Source organism: Camponotus vicinus, unplaced genomic scaffold (assembly GCF_025532165.1).
Source record: "Camponotus vicinus isolate PSW18456_S1 unplaced genomic scaffold, iyCamVici1.0 SCAF_9, whole genome shotgun sequence".
Classification (NCBI taxonomy): domain Eukaryota; kingdom Metazoa; phylum Arthropoda; class Insecta; order Hymenoptera; family Formicidae; genus Camponotus; species Camponotus vicinus.
In genome coordinates, this window is record NW_028141981.1 from 2,589,750 (window position 1) to 2,610,934 (window position 21,185).

At 36.3% G+C, this 21,185-nt stretch overlaps 1 protein-coding gene across 2 annotated transcripts in view; it reads left to right on the plus strand.

Moving 5' to 3' along the window:
- Positions 1–21,185, plus strand: part of LOC145977457 (uncharacterized) — a 67,988-nt gene that overhangs the window by 45,981 nt on the left and 822 nt on the right. Inside the window, exons 2-9 of one of the 2 annotated variants that reach the window (XM_083109474.1) lie at positions 2,446–2,588; positions 4,223–4,446; positions 5,631–5,857; positions 6,288–6,614; positions 6,848–12,866; positions 13,436–13,721; positions 14,082–15,163; positions 15,254–15,634. In XM_083109474.1, the coding sequence (XP_082965600.1) occupies positions 2,446–2,588; positions 4,223–4,446; positions 5,631–5,857; positions 6,288–6,614; positions 6,848–12,866; positions 13,436–13,721; positions 14,082–15,163; positions 15,254–15,634 (8,689 nt within the window). Of the gene's footprint in view, positions 1–2,445; positions 2,589–4,222; positions 4,447–5,630; positions 5,858–6,287; positions 6,615–6,847; positions 12,867–13,435; positions 13,722–14,081; positions 15,635–21,185 lie in introns of both variants that reach the window. The other variant, XM_083109473.1, reaches the window with a different exon arrangement.

The following is a 21,185-nucleotide window of genomic DNA, read 5'->3' on the forward strand; positions in this document are numbered from 1 at the left end:
AAAAAATAAAAACTGACATTTATTCAATTTATTTGCCAATGCTATGCTAAATTCATTTTGCTCATCGGATATTTGCTTTTTATTATAAAATCTCATCTTGTCTAATATGTTTATAATAGTATATTGGAATAAATCGCATAAATCTCTTTACTGATATATTTTACGCGCAGCTTATACTGAACAAACTTTTATCCTGCGGATCAAGTATTGTGGTTCCAAAATATCTAAAGTAAAAAAAAAAACTAATATCTCGATGCATTAAACCTTACATATACATTTTTTTTTAACATTAAAAGATATATACCTTTTTACGAAATAATTAATAAATATAATTGAAACACTAATTTGAAACGACATTGTCTTTTATTAACGATACAGATATAACACATTGAATTTGCAGATTAAATATTATCATTATAAATAATTATGATTGAGTAATTACTTCTTATGATATAATTAGCTACAACCACAATGAAAAAAATTTAATTTTTTCTTTCGAAATTTTAAGCACATCAGAGAATCTACAAAATTGTAATTAGTTTTATGTCAAATTTTCGATAAAAGAGATGAGTGTTCTTTTGCAATTCAGATTATTTTTTTTACGATTTTGCGCAAACTTTGAACGCAATTGCTTTGAATAATTCGATTGTCGAATAACCTACGACTTTAACTATCAATCACGAAACTACATGGCCCTTAGTAAACATTGTTTGAGGGAATGTCGCTCAAAGTCCTCTGGATAAATGCCAACGCTTGTTACGCGGTCGCGCTTTTTACTAAAAGAAATAAGCGCACAGAGCAGTAGGATTTTTTAACTTTTTCGTTTGCACGAAAACTTTTTAATTTCTATAAACTGATGAGATGATCGATTTCATGCGTTAAAAATACACAAGAAAAAACTTTTATTTCAAGGTTTCTTGGAACAGTCTTTTTTTTTTCTCTTGGAATACTTGAAATTACTTTTTACAGTTTTGGATCAAATTTCTTCAGTTTTTCTTTATTTCTTTTTTTAGGCAACTTTCTGTCAACGCTCAAAGTTTTAATTTTCTTTTATTTTCTTAATTTTACAAATCTTTATCATGAAGCTATACATGTCTATAATATATTAGAGCTTTATCTTGCATCTTACAAAGAAACATAGGAGAATATCTCTCTTCAATTTTCACAGGCTTTGAGGATATGTTGCAAAAAGATCTACATCTAAAGAAATATAATTTCCAAAAATTTATGCAGTTATAAAAGGCCATAAAAATATAAGACTTTTATTTGAATCAGTTTCTCACATATCGGTTTCGATGATATTCACTGGAACTGGAATTACAAGTTATCTTCGATGGCACTTTTCAACCGTACAAGAGAGTACTTATAAAAAGTACATGTCTCTTATTTCAAGCCACCTTATAATATATTCAAAAAATTCATTAAAATCCAAAATAGACATTTCTATATTTTTTTATTAATAAATGTCTGAAAATATTCGCATAAAATGTATATTCGAAGAAATTGTGAAATTTCAAGAATATTTTTTTACCACATGCGATAATACCGTATTTTTATTTAACACACGTTTTATCGCCAACATAAAATTGTCAAGTATGCTAATATATCAATCGTTAGTAAAAGATATCATTTTTCTAGGAACACACAAATTTTACAAAGTTATGACATTTAACATTTCTTTTTTTTTCGCGTAGAAGTTTTCTTCTTTCTTCATCGAAAATATTTTACATAACTATCTCTTATATATCTCTATTTATCTCTTAACCTTTCCTCGATTTTTTTAATCATAATTTAATATGATTTATTAATTGATTTATTAATATTAATAAATTGATTTATTAATATTAATTAACTAAAAGCTTAATCATTTCTTATGTTATAGATTTCAATATTAATATTAAGTGTATTTTTTGTCTTGAATCTCGGTTAATAATATTTAGTAAAGTTCTTAACATAATGAGAAAAACTAGAGTATATTATATGCATATATTATATGCATAAACATTGAAATGTATACAGGTTTACAAAGTAAAAAAATTCACACACATCTCAATTTTGTAAATTTAATTTGCAAAAGCAAGGGAAAAAGAAATGCAAAGGAAATAAAATAGAAATATAAAAATAGAAATAAAAAGCTGCAAGACACATAGAATATTCAGGTAAACATTTGATTAATTAATTACTAAAGGCACAAATATTGATTATTTACTATCTGTAAATAGGGAATATCTATATACAAATATAGTTTGTAATTAGATGGATGAGGAAATATGTTTTCAATCGGAAAAAGTAATCTGTAATTAATAATATTGAAGGATTCAACGTAATATAAAAACGCAACGTCACTGTAATCTCATCTGATGCATCTCTATACCACGATTCTCAATCATTTTCTCATCTTTATTTTTCGATTTCTTTTAATCGAGCGACTTCTTCTGTTTATAGAGCCTCGAGGCGACATTGAGTGACAGCAAGAAGAAGTACAGTGACAAGGTGAGTGCACTTCTGTCAGCGTGGGAGTATGTCACCAATTATATTCCTGCGGCACCGCCCGAGGCCATCCAGTCTGTCATAGAATGGGCTCACAGGTGAGTACAAGTCATTCATCGATTGTTACATCCATAATTATGTAGCCGACTCTCAAATGGCAAATTTGCTTTGTGAAGACTTAAGGGAAAGGGGGTTTCAAAATTGATACTTGGAATTTGATATCGCATTATACATATATCAGAATCATTCTTCTTGTCAAGTTACATCGTCGATATTGTGTTGAAAAAAACTCATGCGATAAATTATAATTTTTAACAAAGCTATTATGTAAGAAATCTAATCTATTTTAATTAAGAGAAATTATAAATTAAACTTAATTAATAATTAATAAATGATCTTTTATTTTTATTAAATAAATTTAATAAAATAGTTTTAAATATTATGATGAATATATATATTAATAAATTATATATATATATATATATATATATATATATATATATTAATAAATATATATAATAATTATAAATTATATATTATTATGAATGAATATATATATTCTGAATATGGAAGAATTCTTTTAACTTTTATAACATTCCTTATTTTTGTTATTTGTATTATCATAATTACTTAACTTTAATATTTATCAAGACTGCTGAGTTTTATTTATTATTTTTTTGTTGACTTATTAGCATTGTTATAACATTATAAAATATTCGCATATGACCTATTTAACGGGTAATATGTATACTCGACTTTTTTGTTACTACTGGTTGGAGCTTTTTTCGACACAAAGATAGCATGAAACAAGTTTCGATGTAACAGCGTCATTCTACGACAGATGAACGTGACGGGAGAGAGAAAAAACGAGAGAGGGGGGTGATAGAGTGAAAAAGAGAGACCAACTGCACTGAAAGTAATGAATTTGCACGTATGTAGCGCCGTCATACAAACGATCCTGGAATTTTGAATAGCAATGCGACGCAAATTCATGTTAACGTGACATGTATACAACTGAGATATCTTACAGATACAGAATAGTCCGGAAAAGATATGCGAAAACATTAATCTTCGTGAAATTTTCAGTTGCTTCTTCTTTAATGAAGATCTAATTAGAAAACTATTTGATATTGTTTTTGATGTATAAGTTAAACCCCATAGACGTGAATAAATAACGTAATTTTGTTTCTTGATTAATTTAAAGGATATTTTATTCTGACGAGCTTTTTATTAATAACTTTATCGTTACTAATACAAAGATAAAATATATTATGGAGACTATAATTTCTAAAATAGTATCTAAATTTTAAAGAGAATTAAAATTTAATTGAGGTATAATAAATTATTATTCTCTTTCTATTTCTCATTAATCAATTTTCAGCATAAATAATTCTAATTACAATATAATAGATTATTAATGATAAATTAGATATAATAAATTTTTAAAAGATTTAAAATTATATTAAAAATGTAAATATTTAAAATTATATTTAAAATATTTAAAACTGAGAAACTTTAAATATATGGCTATTCTGATATCTATCCTATCTATCTGTAGTATACTCTCCTCTCTTGTCTTTTATTTTAATAAAATTGTAAATAAATTTTCGCAATGTTCAAGCGCGGGTGCCTCAAATACAGAGACAAAAACGAAAACAAGTGCGCGCAAACACGTTGCTGCCGTTCTTTTATACATTGCAGCTCGCTCACGTTATTGTTCTCTGTTGTGCAGACATACATTGACATTCGTATTGCGCGGGGAGTGGCCGAAGTTAGCACCAAACGTCGCCAAAACGCACCTCTACGTAACGCTGCAGAGGTGTGTGTCTCAGCTGGGTCAGCAACACCCCGCTGCGTCCAGGTGTTCCACTCTGCTAGCTCTGGTGAACAATCCATGGACAAATCCCATTCTCACCAACATACTTAACGGCCAATCGGATTCCGAACATGAAGAGGGTAAGAAGAGATAAAGTATAATTATTACATTAACCAAAAAGTCTTCTTATCTTTTCTTTTTCTTTTTTTTTTGCGATGCATGATTCTAAAGTTACTTCATACGAGTACATTTAGCTTTGGTTTCACGCACACATATGTAATTTGAAAGTTGATATTTCAAGGTGTTATTAAAAAGAGTGAAGATTACGGTTGTGTATCGCGTTTGATATGTTTGAAAATGGAAAAAAATAATTTGACACATTATGCTTTATTATTAAAAATTCAAGCTAAAAATAGATATATATTTTTTTGCAAAATTTTTTTAATAGGAAGAAATTTTAAAATCTGGAAAATTCTAGTTGGTTTTTTGTTAAAAAAAAATAAAAAACTCTTCGAGAATAATAGAAGGTGTCTAAAAGATGACAGAAAGCAATCGATCAAAATAGTCAATAAGTGATTTAATAAAGTTTTAATGCACAAAACTTGTTCTTTGAATTTTCTTAAAATGATAAAACAAAAAACTTTTTCCAACTCTATATTTTAATGTACATATATCTCATTTTAAATTTAGACGAAAGTATGAACGTTTTTTAATTTTATATTATTTTGTATACATTATCTCTGTGGAAAAATAAATTAAACACATATTATGTGTGTTCCTTTAATTATATGATGAAAAGGAAGTTCCCTTTTATATGTTATTGCAGTTAAATATCAAATATTTGACGATGTTATCAAATGTACTTAATATAAGAGGCAAAGAGAGATTGTAACTAATAAATTTAGATTATCCACACACATGAGCTGTAATCATATTAAGTAAGAGATGAGTCATAGAACAGCATGTGGCATGATACATATATGCAGCAGTAGTTGCATATGACAATTGCTTGTCTTTAATACATTACATCTTTAATTATTCTTGTTCAGTAACAAGTCATTTTATTTGTTTAATTATGTTTCTTAATTTCTCTAACTATTTTTAAAAACACTTTACATTTATTATTGATATAACATTATCAAGAAACTTTTAGCGATTGATTTTTTTGGTGGTGATCATTTTCACTCAATTGCTCGCTATTTGAACGAATACTAAAATGGTCGAATTTAATAAACGAGGATTCAAATCCCTAGTTATTTTTGTGAAAAATTGATACATTGTCATCATTCGATTCGTTAAAATGACATGTGTATTGTGGTTTTAGAATTCTGTTGTTCGGAGCAAGGCGAGTTGCTGACGATGAGACTGAAAATGCTCTGCGAGGACCGCTGCGAGGACATAGCGGTGAACCTCGCCGCTGCGTGCGTACGCTCCCTCAGACGAAGCGATCGACTGCGATCGCTCTCGGAGTCTCATCACGTCCATTACATGATCGACGTGTACATTGTCCTCTTGTACAAATTGAAACGCACGCAAGATATTTTCGCTCAAGTAAGTATCGATCGAAATAAATATCCGATTATTCTGCCACAAGTCGCGTTCGATCATTCGTTTAAAATGCAAATCTTCGGAAATCTTCCTAGATTCCTGAATTTCAAACATTCCTAAACCAATTTGAGTCATTTAAAGAAACAATATTGTGACACATCTAGCATTCCCGGAATATCAGAATATGTTGGATTGGATTTTACCATGAGTCATATCGATTCATTTACTTAATTTGCTAAAAGTCATTAAAATCTATATTAAACTAACAATAAATTATAAATACATTAAGACTCAAAAACATTTTCTTAGACCGATTTTGTTTGAAGTTATTATATAATGTTTTCGGTAGATTGATGCATTTTTTGGCGATCGAAGAAATGCACGTCTGATTGTATGACTTCTTCCTGAAATTTACAACTGCGCTTTGTTACAGTTAAAATTAATGGACCTCAACGACGGGCTTGAATTGGTCCAGAGGCTTAGCGGTGAGAAACCAACCAAATATGGAACGACGCGCATATGGAGAAATTCGATAAAGGCCGCGGAATTAGTCGCGCAGTATCTTGTTACTGCCGGGATGGTTCGACCGATATCAGAAACCGGTGCAAATATTTTGGAGCAGATCTTAAACTCTTGGGCGCTATTACACGCAAAATTGAAGGATGTCGCACCGACTCTGCCCGGCATGATTAGAAAATTAATTGAACCCGCGGAAAGTGCTCAACATATTTATATCTTCTGTGCAGTACTTGCAAAACATGTAAGTAAATATTTAATTTAAAAAATTAAAAATTTCAAAAAATATGAAAAATTTATTTTTTTTTATTTTATTATTTATTAAAAGAATAAAATTATATATTTATAAATTAAACACGGTGTAAAAATTAATAAAATAGAAATTTTTTTTATTATATGTATGGAAAAATTAAATAATCTTTTTATAGTTAAATTAATTAATATAATTAATTTAATTGATTTTCTTTTTAATTGCAGTTTGGCGAGAGCATAAAACCTTTAGTGATTGAATTATATATTAGAGCGTTGACAACGGACATGAACGAACTTGAGAGTCAGAAAGCAAAATCAGACAGGGACAAGGAGCGTGAGACCGCCAAGCGTCTTAGCACGCAATTCCTGAAATTGGCGGACGTAGTAGATAGTAATATTGGCATCGCAAAGGAATGCGTCTTGACGGCATTCTCCTTACATCCTACTAGAGCTTGCTACGACAGAATAAAGGAATTAGCAGTGGCGTGCGGAAAGGCCAAGGAGGATGGCGTTTCGCAAGAGGGGGAAATCCTTAAGAGAGAGGAACCTAACAAAATTCAAGAGAAGAATTCAAGAGAGGATGATCTCCCTACATCGAGTATCAATGTGAAATCTGAGATAATGGATAATAACAGCATCACGAAGACGCTCTCGACACAGTCGTCAAGTTTGATAGTTTCGGAAACGCAGCTGTATCAAAATTCTACCATCGCAAAGAACATAGACTTTCAAAATGAACAGGTGACGGAGACATTCGAACAAACTGATCAGTTATTAAAAAGCTTGTTAACAGCGAAAAAGCCCGAGAAGCTGACTGATACGACAATGCCTGTGACATTGATAAACAACAGATGTCCGTTACATCTAAAACAGGAATCTTCGTCCAATGAACTACTCGACGAGCTGTGCTTAAATTGTGGAGAATTTACTGGAAATAACAAATTGAACGATGGTAAATCACAAATGAGTGAAACTAGCACGATGCCGAGTAACAACAGCATGGAGAGAACACTAGATACACTGAATTTGATTAAGGGCGAAACGGTAATAGGCTCGGTCAACTATGACGAGAAATCTGTGCCTAGCCAAGTTCTCGATGGCGAAAAATTGGGTCTTTCGCCACAACTATGCGACGATCTAGCTGTAGTACTGAATAGTCCGCGTTTCAATTTGCTTAGTTGGGTGCTGGATTGGAAAGAATTGAAGAACTCGTGCGAGCAATACCTGGAAAACGCCGAGGAAATGCGCAATACGAATAAAGAGCTCAAATATTTGAACATTGACTATTCGCAATTCAAGGATTGGCCATCGGAGGATGACACCAAGGATATCTTCTTTGGCATCGAGAAGGGTTACGAACAATGGGCCGATCTACCATCTGACAGTTCCGAGCAATTTGGCAGCTTTCAGCCGGCAGCCGGCTACAAGCGCTCATCGACACGTCGCAGTTTGGACGATACTACGACGGATTCCGACAGTGGTAGTGTATTGCGCGTGCGACGTACTGCACGAACGCGCAAGATCCATCGATTGGAATCGTCTGAAAGTGATTACGATAGCGCCGAGCCTAAACCAAAGCGCTTTAGAGATAGAATCAGCTCGGTATCTGACAGTGATAGCAATACGCAAGATAGTCAGACTGATAGCTTGGGTAGCGATGGTTGCCGATTAGAAACTAAGAAGAAATCCAACAAATCGAGCAACAAGGAATCTAATAAGAAACGATCGAAGACATCGAAACTCACTGTCGAATCTGTCTCGCATTTTCACATGTTAGTAAATGAAGATGCGCGACGCACAAACGCGCACGAGGACGCCAGCGGCTCTGATGTCAGCAGCAACGACATCATTACCCTTTTCTCTGCCGATATGGATGAAAATAAACGCGAGACGATTAAGGGTTCAGCGTATACCGCTGCAGCGCAGTTGATCATCACTACAGAAAGGCGAAGCGATCCGGCAGTGCTCAAATCTCTCAGAATGTATAGACCGCAAAACTCAAAGAAGAAACCGTCGAGGATCTCGCAAATTTTGCAAAAGAATCTGCTAAACAAGAGCAAGGACACCAACAACGCCAATCGGGATTGCACCGAACAACAAGGAACAAATAATATCGCGAAATTCGCGCCGATGTTAAGCACGCTGAATCTAAATCCGAAAATTGTGTTAACACGTACAGATGAGGTTGATCGTAAACTCACAAATCGCTCCAAAAAGCAACAACAACGGCTGAGCAGCGGTGATATTACCAGCGAACTGATTAATATAAAGACGACGATGCCATTTTCACCGAACAGTAAGAGCGTAATGACGTATCAAAAAAAGCAAAAGGAACATGTTAGTGGCAAGAATAACACCAGTGGTAAGAACGACTTAGACTGTCCCGTAGTAGTCGATGGTCATCGCGACCATCATCATCATCGTCTCGGTTCGGTCAAATCCTTGGGCAAAACCAAGTATGATTTTTTTTCCGTTAGGGATTCCGATATATTGACTAAAAATGTGCCGGGTATGAATTCGTTGGATATGATGGTGCCGCCGCGACAGCGATCCACGGTCAATGTTGTGCAGCTTTCTAGAAGCGGTGTTCCGCAGAGCCCGAGTTCCGCTACGAGCACGACGGCGACTATCAACATCAGCGGCAACACGCCGCCGCGACCCACGCGTACACCAAGCGTGGCTAGTAACCAAAGTAGCAGCGGTGGCAACAATAGCATACAGTTACCAGGCACACCGTCCTCGACAGGCGGCCACGATAGTGGCGTTGGTATGAGTCCAGCCGGCCAGACGCCGCCACTGAGATCGTCATCGAATCTCGGAACTCCACCAGACACAGTTGGTGAGGAAGCCAATCAACTGCCGGATGCCGCGTCGCCGACGACCATCAGTCCGACGATTCCAACGACGACGATGACTGCCAACAATCCCTCAACAATACATCAGCTTGATGTTGCTACTGCTGTTATCGAATCATCCGGTACAGTGCGAACAATGGCACAGATACGTCGCGCGAGCAATCAGCATAATCAATCGCCAAGAAAATCACCCTCCTCTCCATGTTCTACGGGTTCGATTGCAATTATAACCACGACGATGACGACAACGACCACGACAACGTCCCCGGGAGGATTAAGCGCGACACCCATCACATCCGAGCCGTTAAAAGTCATTTGTAAGCCGGACGGTAGTTACCATATTACATCGCTCAATCCCAATCAAAGGAATCTTTTAGGCTTACAGAATCTGGACGAGGGTATTAGTTTTGCGCGACAAACAACACAACAGCAGCAGCAACAACGTGTTACAGATGCGACAGGTGGCGCGTCATCTAATAGAAATGCCTATGATCGACTTGCCGCTTCCTCTGTGAAGAACACATCACAGTCTGGTCAGAATGCTGTTCTGCCTAAATTCAATCAGGCCTTCCGCAAAACACTCTATACCATGTCAACCGATACGCCTGCAAGTGGCGTGACCACCGCTCCGAATGATACACCTTTGGGCAACATCCAACAAACGACAGCAGGAGTGTCCACGCAAAAGACGACGACGAATCTATCGAAGGCAGTGCAAACATCCGTGCCAAATAATCAGCAGCAACCACAACATCAACAACAGCAGCAGACAAATGCTGGCAGCATTAATGTGCAATCGATCATTCCCAATCTGCAATTGTCGGCCAATAGGCAGGTAGTTAGTATTGTGCCAAGCTCTGGTAATAATGGTCCGGCGAACACAGCTATCAGTTCAAACCAGGCTGCTAATCAAACAATCACGCAACTCGTACAGAATGCGAGCTCGCCCAGCACTGGTGTCATATACACGCACAAAGTGATAACCGGCAATAATCCAAATCAACTCAACATCATACCGACCATATCGCACACAAATTCTATACCGGGCAGAGCTCCAGTGGTTAAATTTAATATCATTCGCCCGGTTAATAGACAACAAATGACAGGAGCTATTCAGGCTGTCCTACAAACGCCGAGATTGCAGCAACAACAACAACAGCAGCAACAACAGACCGTGAAAACGGAGAGTCTAATTGGTTCTCCGATCGAAGTGAATAATCAAGTGAGCTCAACGACTTTGGAACAACTACGAGAGTTTGAAAGTGTGCTAGAACAGGTGAAGGAAAGGAGTATTCAGCCGCAAGCTCATCATTCGATCTCCAACAGCGCGACCACGACAACCGTACAGACACAGACCACTACACAGCAGACTCAGGCGAACAAACCACAGCAGCAGCAGCAGCAACTTTCCGTTAGTGCTCTGGCGCAGCAATTGATGATGCCTACGCAACCTAACGCTACTAACGAAACATTCGCCAGTAATGGTAATACTGTGACATTCCAGCAAGAATCTGTGTTTTCACAGAAGATTCCTGTGGCCTATGTAAAACCTAGCAATAGCAGCCAAGTTGTCACCGCCAAAGTGGCGGCCAACTCAACACCAACGCCGGTAGTAGTGGTCACTAGTTATTGTCAACCGGCAGCATCACCGACATTAAGCGTCACGTCACAGAGCTCATCGAGTCCTTGCGTGACGCCAGCACCGGCGCCGTCAGCCGGCAAGACGCCACCGACACCGCCGTCCACCGCAGCCGCGGCAGCAGCTGCTGCCGCCAAAACTGGTGTGAAAAAATCGACGCCAAAGACAGTCAAGACCAGCGCTACTAACACATCTAAAGCATCACCGATACCGAAACCGCAACAGAAGCCTCAAGAAGATGAACAGACTGCGCAGCGGATATATGCAATCCTTGACGAGTACGCTGAGCAATTGAGAAATTCGCCAGATCTTAACAACAAACCAGCACCTCGAAGAAGATCCAATCCTCCGACCAATCCAAGCCAATCATCGAAGAGGAAGAAGTCGAGCTCGAGCAAGACCAAACCGGTGGGACAGCAAACTTCCGAATTGAGTCCCAGTACGGATGATCTAGGCAGAACTATGGGCAGTGAGGATTCGTCTAGCGGTGTTGTACACGTGCAAGATAGTCCGGCTGGATTTTCTGCACCGGAAGAACCAGTGAGCGTCAATGCTAGTAGTCATGTCTCTGCGGAAGCGAGCACAGAGGTGCGTACCCTGACAAGCGATTCGAACGATGGCGTTGAATTGAACGTGAAGCGGCGTAATCTCATCTTTACGGAGCCAGGTTCAGGCCAGCCGCGCACAGTAATCGTGCAGGAAGCGATACCAAACTCAGTGAGCGTCAGTGAAGCGATCGCTTCGGTTACCAGCAAAATAGGCAATGCATCTGTATTGATGCCGAGTATCGTGCTACCATTGGTAGCTAAGGGCACTCAGTACACCATAGTATCTGGATCTAAGTTACTCGCGACAGTGCCAACAACTGTGCGTGCTAGTAGCAATGCCAACACCTTGGTGCTGCAGTCATTCATCAATCATCAAGGTACCAAGCTGATTACGCAGCCGCACGTTAAACAAATGAAAATGCAACCTACCTTGCAGACATTGTCGAATAACAATCAGACGCTGACTAGTGCGCAAAATGTTCAGAGCGCGTCTGTAGTGATACCTCAAACTGCAAGCGCGCAATTTGTCGGAGAAACAGCAACGGCGACAGTAACGACGCCAGACATCAAGCCCAACGTAATCGGTGACTTGACGCTGAAAAATGAAACGGCCGTGGCCGTTGGCAGCGGAATCGCAGTCGAATCAGCAGCGACGAATGCTGCTATTGTAGTGAACAAAAGCAATAATCCCACTATTAGCTTGATTGGCACTCGAACCATTAACGAGATTTCGGATAGTCAGCAGATATGTGGCGTCATCACCAGCAATCCAACGCTGCAGAGTACGACAAGGCTCTTCAATTCAAGCATACATAAATTATCGACACCCGCCACTTTGAAGACGGATAATGTAGTCTGCATAGCGTCGGCGGCTGCTGCAGTTTCTCATCCACCGGACAAAAAATCGTCTCAGGACGGACGGGATATCCATGCCGAAAAACCGGTATCTATACAACCAGGTGCCACCATCGCGCTAACGTTTGCCTCGCAGACCGATGTGAACGCCATACTCAATGACGCTAGTCAGCAGCAGCAGAAAGAAACGAAAGAGATGTCCACCGAGATAACATCCGGCACTAAAATTATTTCCCCGAAAAAGAGAAAATTCAATGCCGATGTTATCGGCATACAAGAGAACATATCGCCGAGAACTTTGATTCCTATGAACATTGCCGCGTCATTACAGAATAATACAAAAATTGGTAAGAACTCGTCCAAGATGAAAATTCTGTTTTAGTCTTGTTTTGTGCAAATGCGATTTTATTTATTTATTACTCCCGACTGCTGCCAACCTACGGTTGTTTATTTTTTACTTTGCATGACGTATTTATACATTATATTGTGGTCAGAAATATTTTATGTAAAAGTGAATTATGTAATTGAGATGATAATTTTATGTAAAATTCTCTTTAATATTATTATTGAAGTATAATTATTAGTGAATTATTTATAAATTATTATATAATAAATCGTTTTAACGTTCTCTGTTATTCAAATTTAAAAAGTAAAATTTGGAATTTGAAATAATTTGATTTTTAAAAGTTTTTGAGTAATCATAGGGATTATTTATATACATTTATATATTATATACTCACATTCAAATAATATATAAAATTTACAGAAAAATAAAAATATCGAGAACAATAATAAGTTTTTTACATTATAGAGTATCTTATATCGCGTAAATGGCATTGATTTTCGCAAATATATATGCATCTTTCTCTCTCTCTCCCTCTCTCAATTAAATTCTTTTTATAAATTATTCTTATAGAATCTTCTATTACCTCTACGAACAAGCAATCAAGCATCATCGACAGCACAACACAATTCTTAGTAACTGGTGGACCGAGCAGTTCAGATAGTCAAGAGTCATCTATGCAACAATCCGCTGAAACAATCGACGGATCCTGCAAAGTCGGGAACGGATTGTTATACGAAAACGCGCGCTTACAGGAAGCCTGGGAATCGGAGGGAAAGATTTCACCCGACACGCCCTGGAGATATGTCCCTACGTCAATGAATACACTGAGCAATGATTCATTAAAAGGATATTCCAGGTAATAATTTAAATCATATTCAATATATATCGCAAAAAAAGAACTTCAGTTTAATTTATATTTGTAAATATTATTTTATGTTAAATATATTATTTTGTAATTTAAATATTATCTTCTATCAAATTTTAAAAATTCTTTAAAATTTTGAAAAATTTGAAAAATTCAATCTCGGCTGACATATTCTTTTATTTACTTTATACTTTTATATATCTTTATGACTAATTTTATATAAATAATATTTAAAATGAATTAAATTCAATGAATAGATTATTTAAAAATTTGTGTGAGAGAGAGAGAGAGAAAGGGAGATAAAGAGAACAAGAAAAAAAAAGAAAATTGAATGATTATGGTTAATTCTAGGGATAGCGACAACTCAGAGAGCGTACTGCAGATTATTAACAAAGGCCAAGGCATCGAGATGGCGAGTGGACCGATCTATCAATCGAACACGAAGAAATACTTCATGAATCATACTCTGGATACTTCATATTCCAATAAGAGCAACCTGATGAAATCACAATTGATTCCCAGATTGGATCGCGAGTTAATGCAACACAGGATAGAAAGGAAAGCGGCGTACGAACTTAAATTGCAAAAGAGCTTATCAGAAGAATGTGAAGATCTGGGAGTCGATGAACCCAGCACTAGCGATCTGTTTCCCGAGGCGGATTTGCTATTTGATACGAATCACTCGCCATCGTTCGATCATTCCTCGCAGGATGCGTCCTGCAGTCAATCTTTGGGCATGAAGCCATATAATAGCTCATATTTCCGATCATTAGATTCGTCGAGCGGTAGTAGAGATGCTAGTCCAACGAGCGATTTCAAGTCGAACGAGTGTAAAAGGAGTCAGCGCGCTAGAACTTTGAAAGATTCATTGAAGAAAAGCAAACGAGAAAAGGAGGATCTACAATTGGAGGCTCCGGCGAAACATTTGCGACTTACTCTGGATAATCTAAGTCAAGATGAAGCGTCAAACAGCAACTCGGACATATCTAGACTATCGCCAGCAAATCTCGGCTCGCTAGAGAACGACTCGTCAAAAGATATGAGTGGTCATCATCGCATTAAGCTAATCTCGAGAAGCGGATCGAAGGAAGGTACGCCTAGCAGCGTATCCAGTATACCGTCTAACATGAAACTGGACATTGATCTGGATTCGGAATCGTTGCCACCCAGTATCAACGTTAACAATACTTCAGCGGCAAGCTCAGGTGACGAGAGTTTGACTCTACTTAGCAACACCGTAGACCATCACACTATACCATCACCATTATCACCATTGGGCGCAGCCGGGCCATTGCTGTCCACGCACAAGTACACGTACGCCAACAAGAAGCGCGTGCCATCATCCAAGATGCACATGGATTCTTATATGGCATGGGAGAGTCCGATGTCTGAACGCACGAGATCCAGCAGCGAGGACGAAGATTCGAGCATCAGTGAGTCGATCAGCAGCCAACCGGAGGACAATGTTGCATTGAGCAATGGCTTAGAAGACAATGTACAAACATTAAAATCTTTGTCCACAGATCGGCGTTGCACTTACGTAAAGAAAAAGGATAAACTGCAAGTGAATGCGAGGGTAGTTTTAAATCGTGCCGATCATAAAGCGACGTCAACAACGATGGCAGCGCTTCCTAAGCGAATTCCCAAGACGGAATCGATAGCGGTAACTGAGTCGATGGTGGTGTCGAGTGATAAAACATCAGAGGCGTCTGAAGATGAGGCCGGTAATATCGTGCTGATGGAGCCGACGGATTGCCGCGCTAGAAGATCCAGTTTGCGCGGCCATGTGAAGAAAGGCTGCGCATGTTGCAACGGCTCGCCGGAGCGACCGAAGAAAAAGACGACGACGACGGTTAAATCAACGGATCACAAATTGAAGAAGCGCTTGTCGTCGAAGCAGCCCGGTAAGAGAAGGTAGTCCTAGCGATCGAACGCTCGTATGAGTACTGCAACATGTTATTATATCATTAACGTATCATCATTGCCGTCATTGATGGGTTTTAAAAAGACGCGGGCGTTTCAGCGCGATCGAAATCAGGTCGACAGGAATGTTGTACTTGTTTCGAAGGAGAACTGTTCTCCTGAGGAGAACACGATTTGGACAGTAAATGATCTTATTTGCAAATCGGAAATATCGATGGGACGCGTTATTGTAAATATTATTAGAAACGCGCTTAGATGCGCAAATTACGTGATTTACCACATTTACAACATTTGAAACATTGGCGGCTACATGCAGATTTAGCCGAGAGAAATATTCTCCATCAATTTAATGATAAAATTAATGATAAATTTACGTTCAAACGTTGTATGCGTGTATGTGGATATGGATATGTATGAATGTACGCGTGCATAAGAGAAAAAAAGGATATAATAGACGTATGATTTATATTAATTAGAGTTCTCGTCGATATAACAGTAGATCATCCTTCTACCATTAGGTGTTAACTATGATATTAGATTATAAGGTACAGATCATTTATGTATGGCAGACTTAGATTTTAAATCGTTAAGGATCGTTTAGCGATGCAATCTAGTCAAGTCGTTTTGTGACGAGGACGTGGGCGACGAGTGTAAACAAATTTTGATGAATGAGATAAGATATATCGTAATGCGATCGTTAATAGATCCCTCGCAGAGTAAAGAGAGAGAGAGCCTGAATTTATATAATTCAATCTACAGTATGTCTGTCATGACAAAGCTCTATTCCACGTTGTAACATGGTGTGGTCAGACTGAATAGACAAATAATAATAGAGTTCTCTTTCCGAAAAAAAGATTAGAACATAGTAACAAGGATGTGCAATCTCTTTGGAATGCATCGTCTTTGCCTTTCGTGTAATGCTTACTTGTATCTGTATAACTCTAACTTTATATATAGAGATGAAACTGTCGTTGTAAATTCTCGGCGCTCTGCTCTTGCAAGGCAATCCTTGAAAAAAGCAGGATTGTTCGAATGATGAAAAGATATATATATATATATATATATATATATATATATATATATATATATATATATATATATATATATATGTATATTTACAGACATGATTTAAGTGTGACATGAAGCAAAGAAAAGTAAAAAAATAGAATGGCAATAACACGTTCTATGGATCATTTCAATAGCTATCTATTGTACGGCCCGACCATACCATATGTCATGGTGCATGTAAAAATTCAAACAAATATAGAACTCACAACAACATTGCATAGATAATTCATTGGAAAGATAATATAATACTATATATATGTGTATATATGTATATATATATATATATATATATATATATATATATATATATATATATATCTCGCTGCACTTTAGTACAAAAATGCTTCACTTTGTTTCGAATGAATGACAGATTTATATCGTATTATTATATCGTATGCTATTGTGAGATTGCTCGTGTGAGTGGTCAGAAATTTTGCTATATGGACTTACTCTAAACTTATAACTTATAAAAGCTCGTGAAAAAAGGCTGCATGGGAGTATGGGACTTGATCTAACGTTTTGTTGTAATAATTACAATTAACCAGCGTCATTGGACGCTGATATCCATTCCAAACTTTTACCCAATGCGCGAGATATATATATACATATATACACACACACGCGCGCGCGAACATACATGCACACACATATACATATACATACACATACACACAGAAAACTCGTCGCGATTTATTTTTTCTCTCTTTTTCTGTTCTCTTTCGATGTTGCAAAAAAATTGTAGCTTCAAGTAATCGAAGTATAACTGTTCCTGCGAATAGTGTCTCATTACGTGATATGAACCAAAGTAGAGGCTCTGTCGAGAAGAAGATGAGAGAAACGCGAATAATGAAATGTGGTAGATGAACAGCATTGCACACGTGTAAAATGTGTAAATTGTAGACTAATTTTTTTTTCTTACTTCCGTAGAATGATTATTTTTTTCAATGGTTGTAAACATTGTTTAGAATTAAGGAGATCAAAAAACTGTACACTATACTTATTATATATATATTTTATTTATTATATATATTATTATATATATATTTATTATACACACACATACATTATCGATTACTTGGCAGAGACCGAAAAAGAAGAAGCAAAATTTAATTTTTTTTTTTGTAATGTCACATGTGCAATTATAAAAAATTCTAATTTTGTGAAAAAATTATATACTTACTTTAGATAATAGCCGTATTTTTTCTGATAGCATAATATTATAAAGCAAAATTTAAAAAAATTGCAATCTTTTCCATTAACTTGATTGTAATTATATTACTTTGTGTATATAAGCTGAATATAAGCAAGCACAATGATCGATATAATTTTCTTATTCCATTTTTCTTGTCACATTTACACATTCTACACGTATGCCCCAACATTGCATATGAAAAATTAATTCTTTTTCCGTGATTATTTAATGTAATCACTTCGCTGCAAATATGAATAATTATCGCAAATCACGTTCCTTTCGATTCCTCGTTCAGTTAGTTAAACGACAAGCAAGATATCTACCTCCTGCGCTTAATCTCATTTTAGTTTATTTTGATTATAATTATTCTCTCGTGAGAATATGGAAATTCGAACACTTGTACGTAAAAAAAATAGCTCGAAATGTCGTGGTCTTTATCTGTAAATATTTAATTTTGTGGTGTAAAACCGCAAACTCGTCGGGAGAACCGCCGTTTTTTTCTTTTCTTATATCTGCAATCTTATAATTCAAATCATTTTGTTTTATATGCGATTAAAGCGTTAAAAGTGTAGATCTCGGTATCTACTCGGGATCATAAGAAAGAGTCTGTAATTAAATATGTGTAAATAAATATATTGAGTAGTATTTATGTTAATTTGCTACTGGCTACAGGAATAATTAAAAGATACAAGTTTTTGATGAAGTACCTATTTGCATTAATCCAATCTTATTGTAGCGTGGCCTAGATTATTTTCCAGTATTTTATTTACATTTTTATTCATTTATATTATGAGAGAAATCGGTATACATTCAATTTTCTTCCTTTACATCTCACGACAAGAAGAAAGGTGCATTTTTATTTTGTGTCAAGCGAGACGGATCTCGACCAGATTATATTACTTTATTTCTATATTGAAATTAAGCTCTTGTGTAATTGAGCAGATCTAGACAAGAAAAATTAACGATTCTCTTAATTAACGATTTAATTTTTAATTAGGAGAAAATTATTCTAACATTATTTAAATTAAATAAATTAATCTCTAGGAAAAAAAGATATTCTTTTTTCCATAAATCATCTCAATTTACATTTGCATCTCAAGCTAATGAGGCATTTTCTTCCATAATCTTCTTAATATTTCTTTGCTCTTGATCGTGAAAAGCGTATCCTTAAAAAAAAAAAAAGAAAGAAAGGAACTCTCGCGTTTCTACTGGAGCCGTTTGTATAAAGCGAGGAAAAGTTCAGTCTCTATTTATTCTCATGCTAAAAATAAGGTGACGAATTATATCTTCCTGTATATTAGAGAAAGAAAAGAGAAGGTGCGCAAAGGAGAAAGAAAGAGAGAATAGAGAGAGAGAAAAATACGGAGAAATGTCAGAACGGCATGTCTTCGCGCATGTATAAAATTCCGAGCGAATGTCTCATACCAAATAGAGATGCGTATTTTTTGAATGAGACATCTCTCAAAAAGAGAGATATATAGCTTCTAGCTCGCGCACGCCAGATATGCGTGTACATACACTCGATTTGTCGGTGATAGTCTGGCCTTTCGCCACCCAATTTAGTCGTACCAATCGCATTTATCATAGAGGGATGTGTAGTCTTTGTTGTTAAGGCAAATTCGAAGTGGAAATAAGAGAAAGAAGGAATCGTTCGTTTAAGAAGCAAGGATCAGAACCGTATAATTTCGGTGAGTTCAATTCTTGATGTTGGAGAAAGACACGCCAAATTGTCGCTTTTCGATTATCATCGGGATAAGGACAAAAAAATCTTGACTTCACCTAAATTTTACCGGTTTTTGATCCTATGTTTGAGGATTAAGGCACGGTTTTCCAAAGCTAAGCTTCTTCAGGTACTTAAAGAGAAGGGGAGAAAAGAAAAAAAATGATAAAATAATCCGCTTTACACTGGTCGTTAAGCGATAACTTAAGAGTTTTTGTATCGTATATTTGTTAAGACTACTGTTTTTTTTTTTGTCACTCAACACCCTACCAGTATTCGAGAGAAAAAGAGCGAGCGAGTGAAAGAGAGCGAAAAAAAGCAAGAGAGAGAGAGAGAATGTGCGAGTGTTATACGTCACTTTAGTATCATTAAAACGAGCGACGTATATAATAAAAATGAAAGGGAGAAATATGCTAATGCGAGCGAATAAAGGGTGGAGAAGAAAAGATGCGAAACGAAGGAGAGACTCGGAAGAGACAAGCAAACGGCCATACGTTGCAAAACATATATTCATTAAGCTACGTAATGTCGTTTAGCACAAATCAGTCGAAACAATATGAGCATTCGGAGTAAACACTAATGAGTAAAAAACCGAAAGAGTACGAAGGAAGTATAAAAACGTGACGAGTGTGAAATATAAATTATGAATGGAGACCGGATGGAGCCCGGGTACAGTCATCTCCGAAGACGACGCGAAAAGAAGCGCTCCTGTGTACATAACGCGAATAATAGAGAAGAAACGAGATATAAACACATTTCGCGAGAAGGGAACATTTCTAGATACGGTACACCGCTATACATTATGCACTGTAAGAAAAATTGTATCAAGTGTCTCTCGAAAGCGACGCGCGCTGCGAAAGGGTGCCCCTTCGCGATATATTTCGCGAGAAGGGACTTTTCTCTGAATTTGAATTGCGAAAGGCTTTTATGTAAAGGTAATCATACTTCCCGTTCTTCGATGACATAATGATTACTTGTTGTTAAGAAAATTTTTTGTAATTTTTTTTTAAATTTTTATGCAATATTGTTCATACCATTTATTGTTATTTATAGAAACAATATATACATTACGATGCGCCATAGCATCACATCTTTTCTTTTTCAAAAAAAATTTCAGCTTTTTTTTTAAATTTGATATAAAAACATTTGATATCTTTTAGATAAAATCCGTTCGACCGATATTTGCGTGTATATTAAGCAAGAAATCGATGCACAAATTGCAATTGTGACTGATATGGGAAAAGTTTTCTGTATAATGAAGTAATAACAAAGCAATCTCTGTCGTATTTTGCTCGCAAAATAGAGGACGCTCTGTAAATAGGGCTTTGTTTCGCGAAGCGACTACGCAACTTTTTTCATCGTATTGTGCTTATTTTCTTCATCATTTTTGGATTTTTGATCCATAACTCAGCTAATAATTAAATGCAATGTCCAATTTCTGATCTTGTGTTATCATTAAATGGCTTTTACATAATAAACGAATAAAATTCCGTGTTACATTGTCAAATTTGGTACTAAATGCGCGATAAAAATATAATTATAAAATATTATT